The 14,257-nt window shown below is 35.3% G+C and overlaps 1 protein-coding gene across 1 annotated transcript in view; it reads left to right on the top strand.

Moving 5' to 3' along the window:
* LOC107556680 (rhomboid-related protein 1) overlaps window positions 1-14,170 on the top strand; it is a 24,312-nt gene extending 10,142 nt beyond the window's left edge. Inside the window, exons 2-8 of the mRNA XM_016239848.1 lie at window positions 395-553; window positions 3,462-3,686; window positions 5,625-5,773; window positions 5,973-6,085; window positions 11,113-11,213; window positions 12,733-12,793; window positions 13,319-14,170. Of these exons, the coding sequence (XP_016095334.1) occupies window positions 395-553; window positions 3,462-3,686; window positions 5,625-5,773; window positions 5,973-6,085; window positions 11,113-11,213; window positions 12,733-12,793; window positions 13,319-13,590 (1,080 nt within the window). The 3' untranslated portion in view covers window positions 13,591-14,170. The remainder of the gene's footprint in view (window positions 1-394; window positions 554-3,461; window positions 3,687-5,624; window positions 5,774-5,972; window positions 6,086-11,112; window positions 11,214-12,732; window positions 12,794-13,318) is intronic.
* The last annotated feature ends 87 nt before the right edge of the window (window positions 14,171-14,257 follow it).

Raw genomic sequence — 14,257 nt, 5'->3', positions numbered from 1 at the left:
TGTTAATGGGGTCATATCATGGAAAACAGGATTTTTCTTGCTCAAACAGCTTGATGTGCTATAAAGATATCTTGCTGTTATTCTGTTGTAGAACATTCTGTAGGTTTATTCATCACAGATTCACCCATGTACAGCAAAAAGATTAACTGCTCACCCACTGGGAGTCATTCCAGTTGCTCTTTAGCGTAATGTTGAATCATACAGTTTATCATTCAAATTTTCATCACGTGTGTTTGTAGAACAAATATACAAGCAAATGCAAAGCACATGTAGCATGTTACATTTATTTTGTGTGCTGTGTGTGTAATAAATGCATGTTTTTACTTAATGTTTACTGTATGTGAATGCATATAAACTAAACACTGGCTCATTCTCTCTTTCTGTTGGTGTTCAGCTGGACCCAGAGCAGACTGGTTTTATAGCAGTGGAAAATTTCACCAGTCTAGCTGAGCACCATGAGTTACAGCTGGACCCCAGTAAACTGGAGATGCTGATGGCTCTGGTAGAGAGCAACGAACACGGACACGTCTGCTACCAGGAACTCATAGAACTGGTGAGCCGCAAATTGTATTTATACATCCACTTTTGAGGAAGATTGCACAAACTAGTCACTTGAATCTACCTCTAAACAATGTGTTAAGTACATGCTGACTACTCATGTCACTAGATACATGTCTTCAGTGCTAGTTACATATAACTCAATATGTGCTTAAACTGCATCCCAGTGCATCTGTGTGACGCCTGTAATGGCCAAATGTATGTGAAATTACATGAATATGACATCTGAGATGGTTTGTGTTCATTTGGAGTCATGCAATAGTCACAAATATACTAGATATAGACAACTGTAACTAAATGTTCTGCTTTGTTTTCTGAGCCACACTAATGTTCAAAAGTGTAGGGTCAGTAAGATTTTGTTCTTATGTTGGCCAAGGCTGCATTTATTTAATCAGAAATACAGTAAAAACAGTAATAGTATGAAATATAATTTCAATTTAAAATAACAGTTTTCTGTTTGAATATTTTTTTAAATGTAATTTATTCTTGTGATCAAAGCTGTATTTTCAGCATCATTACTCCAGTCTTCAGAGTCACATGATCTTCAGAAATCATTCTACACTCTAAAAAATGCTGGGTTGTATCAACCCAATGTTGGGTCAAATATGGACTAACCCAACTGTTGGGTTAAATTTTGGTTTCATTTTTAAATTAGCTTTTTAACCCAACAGTTGGGTTAGTCCATATTTGACCCAACATTGTGTTGAAGCAACCCAGCATTTTTTAGAGTGTAATAACATTTCTGACTATTATCAATGTTGAAAACAGTTGTGCTGCTTCATATTTTTGTGGAAATTGTGATACAGTTTTTTTAGGATACTTTGATTAATAGAAAGTTCAAAAGAACTGCATTTATTCATAATGGAAATAACAATAGATGTAGTGCTTTCTTTATGTTATAATGTTGTTTTGTGTGATTGTGTGCATGCAACCGTATGGATCCCTTGATGCACAAATACTGAGTGTGACATTTGATTGTCATGTTATTTCAATGAGACATGGAGCAGATGAATGCTGTTAGTGTGTGTGTGTGTGTGTGTGTGTGTGTTCATGAATGAAAAGCTCTTCCCACAGTCAGTAATAGACTGCAGGTCTCAGCTCTGTCATTTCTGATCCTCCATGTGCTTCCTTTACAAATCCAACCGTGTTCCTCTCAGGACCTTCTTCACTCTCTCACTTGATACGAGGGGGCATAAGTGTTTTCAGACAGTTGAATCAGATTTGCCGCAGGCTCTTTTAATACACACACACACACACACACACACACACACACACATGAGTGCGGCGCTCTGTGTTGACAGTTCTGGTGCTCTAGCTAGACTCATTCAGAGATGTGATACAAACCCTCACGTAATCACACCCTGATGCACGCACACAGATGCTGTACACTTTATGTGGCTGGAATTCAAGACATACGATGATTTAAAACCATGTTCTACAGGAAGAGAGACTGAGGCAAAGGCGGAGAGAAAGCTGTGAATTTAAAAGGATTTGGGTGAAGTGTAAATCTGGGGCATGAGGGAGATGGAGGAACAAGGAAAAGAAAGAAGAGAGTGTGAGAAATCCTGCATACATGGAGTAATCTGTAAGAAAGTCACAGTATTTAAGTGGTCTATGTCTGTGATTTTCTGTGTGTGTGTGTGTGTGTGACTATTATGAGGTCTGTTCAAGAGTCTTTATACTGTACACAAAACCACACACAAATACACTAAAGAATGGTAGTCATTTTTAAATTCATATTAAAATACTAAAGTTAAATAATTAACTGTTAGTTATCATTTCATTTACGGTGAAAATTATATATATTTAAAAGACTGTACGTCAATAATTAGTGAAATAATTTTTAAGCTATAAATATATATATAAAAATAATTAATTCATTAATTAAATATTAACAATTTAAAATTATCATTTTAAATTATATAAATGATATGTGTTTTAAATTTGGTATTTTTATATTTTAAATAATATTTATTAATTATATTCATAATATAATATTCAATATAATTATATAATATAAATATATTATTATAGAAAATGTTTTATTTGCCACCTTATACTTTATGTAAAGAAGTTTCGAGAAGTACTTGTGCGATTTATTACATTTGATTATATATTATTTAAAAATTATATTTCTTCTCTCTTGTTGTTAGTTATGTGCATTACAGTACATTTTATGCTACTTAGTTTATAGCATTATTTTAGTGTTCTGTGTTTTGTCTTTGTTTGTATAACACTGCGCACATCTACCATATTTTTCAGACATTTTTTTCATAAGTCGCATTGATGTAAAATCAAATCTTATTATTACAATCATAAATAATGTAAAAAACTTGTAAATGTAAAAAAAAAAATGTACATAAATTGATATATTTCTAAAGATTATAAACAGTAATCCTCTCACTTCACAACAAATCCTTTTTGAACAGGAATGAAAAATATAAGTATAAAACAAACTAAATTCATAACATTCATAACAAACATTTATTATAAACTCCAAGTCTAAACAAATGTATTTAAAGTGAGACTGTGCGCTATGTGCGGTTTTTTTTGTGTGCTTGACATTAATTGCATTATATCGCTTTGGAACATAAGTCGCAGCTCGTTTCAGGTGATAAAAAAAAAAGTCTCTTATATTTTTGCTGGAAATGCCACATTGATGAACTGTAAATCATCGTGTGGTCGGTCTACTGTTGATGCATTTGTGTTATTATTTTTGTACTGAGCAGATTATTGTGGCTCAGATTTTGTTGGTGTATTAACATTATCATCATTTAATGATATATGGGTGGTTATGAACTGTGAAAAGGTTATGAAACACAGATGTACATATGTTAAATTACACAACTTCTCACTGTATCAACAGCTAATGAGATGTACATCTCTCTCGCTCTCTCTCTCAGCTGAACAGTAAACGTTCCAGTAGTTTCCGCCGAGCCATTGCAAATGGGCGTCGCACTCTGCAGCGAGAGATCCTATTGGATGAGACGGGGCTGGGCGTGTACAAGCGCTTCGTGCGCTACGTGGCCTACGAGATTCTGCCATGCGAGACGGACCGCCGATGGTACTTCCATCAGAGCAGACTCTGCCCTCCTCCTGTGTTCATGACCATCATTACCATTGTACAGGTACACCTCACTGAGCTCTGTACGGCTCTTTACTCTTTATGTTGCTTTATGGGTTCTTTAAAGGGGTCCTATTATGCTCTTATACAAAGTCTTGATTTTGTTTTGGGGGTGTACTAGAACAGGCTCTCATACTAGGTTCGAAAAACACATTCTTTTTCACAAATTTTACATTATTATAACACCTCTCTCCCCAGTCTGGCATGAACGGCTCGAATAGTTCCTGTATCAAATGAAGGCCCGCCTTCTGAAATACGAAATGTGCTGTGATTGGTTAGCTGGGCCAGTGTGTGTTGTGATCGGTTAGCTGGGCCAGTGTGTGTTGTGATCGGTTAGCTGGGCCAGTGTGTGTTGTGATCGGTTAGCTGGGCCAGTGTGTGTTGTGATCGGTTAGCTGGGCCAGTGTGTGCTGTGATCGGTTAGCTGGGTAAGTGCTGTGATTGGTTAGCTGGGCCAGTGTGTGCTGTGGTCGGTTGGCTGGGTCAGTGCTGTGATTGGTTAGCTGGGCCAGTGTGTGCTGTGATCGGTTAGCTGGGTCAGTGCTGTGATTGGCAGCACTTGGCGCCTGGTCGGGAAATGTTACCTTACCATAGCCGCTTGCGAGCTTCAGTGTAAATATTGCGTCAAAATCAAATCAATTTGAGTGCGATTTAAACCCGGATGATTGTAACCCCTCTAAGTTCATCTGCTTTGGGAAAGCTAGCGAGTCTCGGACATAGTGATAACACTTTTTGCCTTCTCTAGTGCAGCTCAACCAGGTCTCGTCCCATTTGTGATATCACAAATCCTGGAATATATGCGTTGTAGTCCAAACTTGTAGATTTTGGAAATTGATTTCTGTTAAATAAAATATCTCCTTTTGAATTGGACTTTGAGCTTTGTAACTTTGCAGATCTTTTTTATGCTCAAACAGCAACATTACAGACTAACTAAAGTTGAAAAAGTGAAAATACATAATAGGACCCCTTTAAAACACCAGTAACTAGAGTGAACCATTCTTGGCAAAACTTTTTGGTTGTGGTTTTTTTAACCCTATAAAGCCTACTGTATATATTTGATACGCAAATTTCTAAGACCTCTAAATGATCAATATAATCAAAACTTTGCTTAAAAAACCTGTTGCACACAATCTACTACACGCCTTCTGGCATCAGATTGATAGTTTATACTGAAACTTTTAGTATAACTGTACAAACGTCCATCTTCAGGTCGTGGTTCACGTGTCTTTTTGCTGTGAAATCTTTTCTGATTTTTATAAAGTAAACAAGAATAACTTTTATATTGTTAGTAATCAACACTTACTGAACTGAAGCAACTTAGGTTTACTTGATTATCCATACATCATTTATGAAAAATCATCTTAAAATGTATCAAATATGATCCATCCGGCTTTTGAGGAACGTTTATTTGTTTATTTATCTCTCAGTCATGATTGTATTGCATTGCATTTTATGTTTTAAATGAAAACTGCAGCGCTTTGATCATAAAACTAAGCATTAAAGTATAATCTTAAAACATTATTATGAGATTAAGAGTGACAACTGATATTTAAATGCATTTACTGTAAGTAGTCTGCTGTACTATTACAAAGGGTAATACAAATAATTCATTGATTTACATTACGAGCAGAATATCAGAATATCATCTTTCTGGCCAAATAAATCAGCATCTACACCAAATTGTATATTTTTGCTCTGTTTGGGCCTCTAAAACTGAGGTGAGCTCCATATTCTCACTATATCTTGCTATGTGAGCCATAAAAGCCTGATGTATCAATTATGATTCTCAACAAAAACCACATATGCAGACTTTTTTAGTATTGTTTTCTTGTTTATTTTGTCTAAAGGTTCAATAAACTCTTCCATTTCCAAACATTAGATGTTTCTGACTATTGTTTGATACGTCAGGCTTTACAAGGTTAAGACTGTGTTTGTGTTCCAGATCATTGTGTTTATGTGTTACGGCGTGATGCTCAATAAATGGGTGTTGCAAACCTACCAGCCGGATTTCATGAAGAGTCCGCTGGTGTATCATCCCGGACACCGCGCTCAAATCTGGAGGTTCTTCAGCTATATGTTCATGCATGTTGGGTAAGAACTTTACGCAGTGATTGACAGGCCTGGATTAACAAGCTCCTCCTTAACCCTTGTTTAGGTCAGTTATAAATAAGTGAGCATCAGCTGTAGTGCACTTGGTTAATTATGCAACTAGCAACTGTTCTTCGAATAAACTGTGTGCCTACATGTTTAGAAACTGAGTTTTACAAGCTGGATGTGTGTGTGTGTGCAGGTTAGAGCAGTTGGGTTTCAACGCTCTTCTCCAGCTGATGATTGGAGTTCCTCTGGAGATGGTTCATGGGATCCTGAGGATCAGTCTGCTGTATATGGCAGGAGTCGTCGCTGGTGAGTTAGTGCGTGTGTGTCCGCATACAGCTGGCCATCCTTGCACTGTGACAAGTTCACCAGGAGAATGTACTCATATTTATGATGGACATGTCACCAGTGGTCAATGACCTAATCAATAATCTCTGAATTATTCACACACACACAAACACACCCACCCACCCACACACACACACACACACACACACTCCATCTCTTTCTCGTCACATACACACCAAAGCGGAGCCTGTGTGTAGTGTAGTAGAATACATTTACATTTTAATGCTAGTTATCTTGCTCTTCTTATTATGAAACAGAGATATATATTGTCCAATATCAGGGCTATTCCATTCCTAGAGGGCCACATCCATAAGAGTTTCACGCCAACTAATATATATATATATATATATATATATATATATTACTAAATAAAATCCTCATTAAATTAAATTTTATTTTTATTAACTTTAATTTCTCACTAATTTAACAAAAATCAAAACTAAACATACAAATATTTGACAATAACAAAAATAAAAATACAAATTTAAACATAATTCTGACCTGAATGGAAATTCCTTAAATTATTATTTAAGTAATGTTACATATTTTATTATATAATAAAATATACATTTCAATAAGTAAAATTCTTATTCAGTTCAAATTGATTTGTTAGTGATTTATTTATTCATTTATTATCATACATTTATTTATTTCAGTTTATTATTTTCATTTATAAAAATATTATACTATCTATCTATACATGTTATTTTAATTGGTTAATTTTGGAAATGTTATTAAAAATACAAATTTAGTCATTCCTCCTTACCAGTATGTAAATTCTGTAATATATATATATACAGTATATATATAGAGAGAGAGAGAGAGAGAGAGAAATGTTACATATTTTATTACATATTAAAATTAAAATAAATTTTAATAAGTAAAATTCATGTTCCATTAACAAAAATATTTTACAAAAATAAAAACGATACAAAAAATACTAATGTAATCATCCTTATGACCTGTATGTAAATTCCATAATTTAAAATGTTTGTTTTATTTGAAGTAATGTTACATATTTTATTAAATAGTAAATAATAAAATTCAATAAGTAAAATTCTTATTCAATTAAAATAGATTTTTAATTCAATTATTTAGTAATTTATTATAATATGTATATATATATATATATATATATATATATATATATTTCAGTTGATTATTTTCATACCATTTCCATACATTACATTTTCTGTGTGTGTGTGTAAAATAGGAGATATACAGGTGATATACAGTGCAGTTAAATTTGAACTACATTTTGCTGAATTCAGAGCTTAATCCAACATACTTGTCTGTAATTATTAAATAATCCTGAAGATCTTGATTAGCTGGTTCAGGTCTGTTTAATTAGAGTTCATGCAAAAGCCTGCAGGACGTGGCCCTTCGGTCCAGGAACAGAATCAAATAGGCGTGATGTAGTATAATACAGCTTAACTATCGCAAATGAAATGTGCAGAAGTATGATGCAATGAAATAAACACTTATGTTGTATAACATACTACATACACCAACACACATGTTGCAACATCAGTGTTTTGACATACTGTAAGAGCAAGTGTCCATGCTGAGGACAGAACGTGAGATGGAAATTAAAGGAAGGAGAGAATAGAGTATGCAAGAACAGATAAGAGAAAATTAGCAGATTCATAGAGACTATATGTGAGAAAGAGATGAAAAGACAAGGAAAACGGGTGGAGGACGTGCTAGAGGAATGAGTATTGAGAAAATGTAACATAAAAAAGAGCAGAATGATGAAGACTGTGGTGGAGTAAGAGTGCTGAGCGCAGCACAGCTCAGTGTGTAACACACTGTATAGGCGATCTGTCACACACACACAGAGGATATGCCAATATTCAGTTATCTCACACATGCATGCATGTTCGCTTTCCTATGAGCTCTTAGTTTAGAGCTGTACTCAGTGTGTTTTGTGCCACTGAATGTTCTGTATTAAATTAAAGTCCACTTGGGGTGGCCACCTAACGACCACCCAGAACACCTTAGCAACCACATAGCAATGTCCTACTAACCACTCAACACCCTGACATCATGGTGGCAATTTCTGCACAGGCAAATTGCAGTTATTTTCCTCAAAAAAAAGATAGTACATGTATAGATTACAGCACAGAGCAGCTCTGTATCCTGACAACTATTAATTACCTTTATTATATTCCTTAAATGGGTCAGCAGTGGTGATGGCAGTAGAACAGAAATACAGGTCAGGAGGGGTTTATATGCACATATATTGTGCATGTAATTTTAATGTGTTAATCTTTAGTACAGTGCCTTGCGAAAATATTCATCATTTTTTCACATTTTGTTAAGTTGCTGCCTTATGCTAAACTGCTTTAAATTACTTTTTTCCCACATCAATCTACACTCCATACACCATAATGGTATGGCAAAAAAACTGGTTTTTAGCATCTTTGCAAATGTATTAAAAATAAAAAACTTAAATGATTCCATTGCATAAGTATTCATATCTGGGACAGTTGAAATTTAGCTCAGGAGCATTCATATTGCTTGTAGATATTACTGCACTTCAAATGAAGTTAACCTGTGGCAAATTCAATTGAATGGGTATGATCTGTAAAGGCACACACGTCTTAATAAAAGGTCTAACGGCTGATAATGCATATCAGAGCAAAAACCAAGCCCTGAGGTCAAAAGAACTGCCTGTAGAGCTCAGAGACAGGTTTGTGTCAAGCCACACATCTGGGGAAGAGTTCGGGGGGGGAAATCTGCCTTATTGAAGGGTCACAGAAGCATGTAGTCTCTGTTACCCTTAATGGAAGAAGTTTGAAACAACCAGGACTTTTCCTAGAGCTGGCCTCCTGGCCAAACTGAGCAATTGATGGAGAAGGGTCTTGGTTAGCATGGTGACCAAGAACCTGATGGTCACTCTAGTTGAGCTCCATGATCATATTTGGAGATAAGAGAAATCTACAGAAGGACAAACATCACTGCAACACTCCATCGATCTGTGCTTTATGTCGGAGTGGCCAGACTCAATCTTCTCCTCAGTGAAGACACATGAAAACACACTTGGATTTTGCATAAGCACACCTAAAGGACCCTCAGACTCTGAGAAACAAGAGTCTCTGGTCTGATGAACCTCAATTCCAAGCATCATGTTTGAAGAAAACCAGATCTGCTCATCACCTGAAGAGTACCATCCCAAAAGTAAAGTGTGCTGGTAGCAGCCTCATGCTGTGGGGCTGTTTTTCAGCTGCAGGGACCGAGGAACTCGTCAGAGTAGAAGAAAAGCTCAATGCACCAAAATATTGAGTTAGCCTTAATGGAAACCCAGTCCAGAGCATTCAGAACCTCAGACTGGGCAGAAGGTTTTCCTTCCAACAGGACAATGAACCTAAGCACACAGCAAGAGTGGCTTATAGACAAGTCTGTGAATGTCCTTGAGTGGCCCAGCCACAGCCTGAGCTTGAACCCAATCAAATAATTCTGGAGAAACCTGAAAATGTGCATCTGCCCCCATCCAACCTGACAGAACTTGAGAGGAGAACAGGTGAGGTGAAGAATGGCAGATAATTGCCAAATGATGATGAGAAAAGCTTGTTGCATTAAACAGAAAAGACTTGAGACTGTTAAGGTGCTTCAGCGAAATATTTAGTTTATATTAGTTACCTATTTCAGTTTTTTTTTTTTTTGTACATTTACGAAGTTGTGACAGTTCTGTTTTTGCTTTGTCAGTATGGTGTATGGAGTGTAGATTGATGTGAAAATTTTTTTATTTAAAGCAGTTTAACATAAGGCACTGTATTATATAAATAAAATAACACAATAAAGACTAAATCATGGCTCCTGAGCTGTATGTAAATTCTGTCATTTAAAATAGAGAGAGTTACAAGTTCAACTCTCTAACCATTAGGCCACGACTGCCACAACTTATATATGTAATCAAATGCATATTTTAATGCAAATCAAATTTGAGTAAAATTTAAACACCTCTTTTTTTACCTGCAATAATATTGCAGGTATGGTGGATTACCTGGATTCTTGCTGAACCAATATCAGAGCGTAACAATTGCTGCGTCTCGCTGAGTTCTGCTCACAGCGAAGGAGAAACTGTTCTATGGTGCGGCTAAATGGTGCTGAATATTGGGATTATAACACCTTGTCCTATTATGCAAACTAACATTCTTCCTGATTTATTAATAAACTACCTATGGGAAAAAAATAAGTTAAATTAAGTTAAAAAATAAAATGAATACATTCAATAAAGTTAATTATAATGAAATGTAATTGAAATTACATTTATTAAATAGATTTATTAAATTAAATGAAGAAATTAAATAAAATGTAATTTATTAAATGTATTAAAGGAATCAATTCAATAAATTAAATATATTATAAAATAAAATTAATAAATCTAATCAAATAAATGAAACACAATTAAATTTATTAAATGATGTATTAAATTAAACATAATAATGCATTTAAAATTTTAAACTGAAATTTAATTACATTTATTTAATTACATTTTAAAATTCTGAAAAAAATACATTTAATATTTTTAATTAAAAAAATATATAAAACTTATAAAAACTTAAATTTAGGCTTTATTAAATGATTTTTTAAGGCAAGTAAGACAGTTAGACACTCTCTATTAAACTTCAAATAATTCGAAAAAAGAGGCCCTATGCGGGGACCCCCTCATGTCATTATGAGCCAATTACATTATGATTAAATTTGCCTATCATGAGCAATTTTACTCAAGAGAGGCTTTCTGAAATCAACAAACGTACAGTGTGTACACAAGCAAGCTTTTTAATTTTGCACAAAGGTCTTTACACAGAATGAGAGTCTCAGGAAACAATGTATCACACACTAGAATTTCGACTGTATCGATTCACATGATGTCTTAATTCTGCATGGAGTCACTTCTTGTGGGCGGGGGTTTTGCAGGACAACATATATCATACACAGTCCCACTCTTTGTCTAAACCGCGTCTCTTTGCGTGTCTCCTCAGGTTCTCTGACGGTGTCCATCACAGATATGCGCGCTCCAGTGGTGGGCGGATCCGGCGGGGTCTATGCACTCTGCTCAGCACATCTTGCCAACGTTGTCATGGTAACCAAAACTAACTGCTGCCATGGTGACTTCTGTCAGAATGAATGAAAAGGGGAAATCAGGCAGAGGAATAGAGAAACGCAGACGGATGAATCTCTCCGGATGCTTTATACTGCGGCTTCCCTAAAGATCAAAGAGTCTCTAATCACTGGCACACAGACAGACACAAACAGACGTCTGCTGTGTGCTGATGGATGCGTCTCAACTCTTCCCTCTTCCCTCATACACACGTTGTTATGGGATATAAGTGCCTTTTAGTTTGTGTGAGTGGAATTTAAGGAATGTTCTGGTGGAGCTCTATGATGTGATCAGTGACACGCTGTCAGTCACCACAGGAAATCATTTTCATTTGTTCCTCAAGCAAGAATCCACCTTTAAAGAGGTGTGATTTAGAAACTTTACCGCTCAAATAACGTTTTTTATACATAAGAATCAATATAAGCATGAAGTCAACATGAAATCAAAATTGACGTTTCTTGGCTTATTGGGAGCAAATCATCAGTGCGCATGTAGCCAAATAGCTATTAATCATTGTTTTGGCTCCGTTATAGAATGTAATGTCCACTACTCACAATTCCCACTGGATAACATCCTATTTTATTCAAAAATATCATATTATGAAAGTAAAATAGGTTGCAAATGACAGTCAGTGTTATTTTAGTATTAAGCATTATTTTCATATTTATTAGTATTTTGAATTTAATTTTTTTTTTCATTTTAATTTTAATTAAAGTTTAGTAATTTTATGTGCCTTGTTATTATTATTTTTATTAATATTTCTATTTAGCTTTAATTTATTTTTATTTCAGTTTTAGTCATTTTAGCGCTTCAGCCTAAACTAACTTTCAGATCTAAGTTTAAGTTTCATTCAACATTTTATTCATAGTTTTAGTTTTAGTTAACGATATCCACTACTCACAATTCCCACTGGATAACATCCTATTTTATTCAAAAATATCATATTATGAAAGTAAAATAGGTTGCAAATGACAGTCAGTGTTATTTTAGTATTAAGCATTATTTTCATATTTATTAGTATTTTGAATTAAAAAAAAATTTTCATTTTCATTTTAATTAAAGTTTAGTAATTTTATGTGCCTTGTTATTATTATTTTTATTAATATTTCTATTTAGCTTTAATTTATTTTTATTTCAGTTTTAGTCATTTTAGCGCTTCAGCCTAAACTAACTTTCAGATCTAAGTTTAAGTTTCATTCAACATTTTATTCATAGTTTTAGTTTTAGTTAACGATAACAAGACTGATGGCATTTCACATTAGCTTTACATTTGAGCTTTTAAATCAGAAGTCCAGCATACTTCTCCGGAGAGAAGTCTGTTATTTTTTTTATTTTTATTTTTTTTTAAACATTTCAAGGTAAAAAAACTAAATGCATGCATGGATGGATAGTTCACAGTAAGAATAATAACATGCATTTACAAAATAGAGTGAATTTTCATTATGCCGACTTTGTAAAAGTCTTTGTAATGCATTTTAACATGCAAATGTTTGTGTTTCAGAACTGGGCCGGTATGAAGTGTCCATACAAATTGCTACGGATGATTCTTGCACTTGTTTGCAGTAAGAAACTGTAGTTATTATAGTTCTTATAGTTTAGTAAATAGGCTGTGGCTGAATTCACAATACTAGCACGTTACGGTGTACAATTTTTTTTTCATTTGCTATATTCAGAATGTAAGACAAGCATATTGCATACTATGCAGTATACACTAGATACTGTATACTATTTAAATAAAAATAATGTTATACTGTATGTGCATTATGCAGCGATTTCAAACAATTGTATGCTACATTATTACTCGACCTCATTACATGTATTATGACTTTTTAATTCAATGTGTTTGTCTCCAATTATCTGAAAAATAAACATGGTTGTTTTGCATTTTTATTCTGCTCAAATTAGATGGTAAAAATTTAAATATTTGTCAAATTAAATAAAAAAATTTAATTATATTTTTAATAAAAAAATGTAAAATAAAAAATCTAGATATATTAGAAATAAATTACATATTGCAGAGGTAGTATAAATAGCAGACTAGTATGCTGTTCCAAACATCTGCCAATCTCTTTCTCTGTCTTTGGCAGTGAGTTCAGAGGTGGGGCGCGCCGTATGGCTGCGTTTCTCCCCGCCCCTCCCCTCCTCCGGACCGCAGCCCAGTTTCATGGCTCATCTGTCGGGCGCAGTGGTGGGCATCAGCATGGGGCTGCTGATCTTGCGGAGCTATGACGAATCTCTGCATAAACAGTGCTCCTGGTGGGTCCTCATCTTCTCCTTCATCACCTTCCTCCTCTTCGCCATCTTCTGGAACATTTTCGCTTACGAGCTGCTCGGGGTACAGATCCCGCCCCCTCCCTAATGACACGCCCCCCTCCCGGTGGCCCCCAAAAGCCACGCCCCCCTGTCCGACACAGGTCCGACCTCAATCTACTCCGCTCGACCAGCAGCGGAGACACCGACGTAAAAACCGGAAGGAAGGGTTTTAGCGGAGTGAACCGAAAACACATTCTCACATTCCATACAGAAGCAGCGAACATAAACAGCGTGGTATTTTTAATGAACACTCGGAGGCAGCTCAAGGGTCCGGCGAGCCTATCTGAACAGACCGTCAGTACGTCGTACACTAGAAACATACACACACGTACATCAGATTTGTTGTGTATTTCAGCCCGGGGCTCATTCATGATGCCTTTCTGTATTGTTTTGATTTGACAGCCTCTTCTAAGCCTGTTATGCATTGCAGATACCATCTGTAGTAGATGAAACGCTGTCACTTGAACCAGGAATCTCGCTGACTAAAACAAAGCCTTACGCTTGAAGACACGGCGAGGTAGTCCTCAGTGAGGTAGGGGGTTGATGTCGATGTCATTCGATGCTGTTTGTTTTTGGGTAATTACAGATTGGATTGGTTGAAACAAGGTAAAACTTGTTTCAAAGGGTAGAAAGTATGTTTCTGAAGCGGTTTCTTGCTTTACTTGGTTGCTCAGCTGTACACACACAGAAACAGAAACATTAGCTCTGTTCCA

This window comes from Sinocyclocheilus grahami, unplaced genomic scaffold, assembly GCF_001515645.1.
Source record: "Sinocyclocheilus grahami isolate Dianchi unplaced genomic scaffold, SAMN03320097.WGS_v1.1 scaffold575.1, whole genome shotgun sequence".
Classification (NCBI taxonomy): Eukaryota; Metazoa; Chordata; class Actinopteri; order Cypriniformes; family Cyprinidae; genus Sinocyclocheilus; species Sinocyclocheilus grahami.
This window is presented reverse-complemented; position numbering and strand designations above follow the sequence as displayed.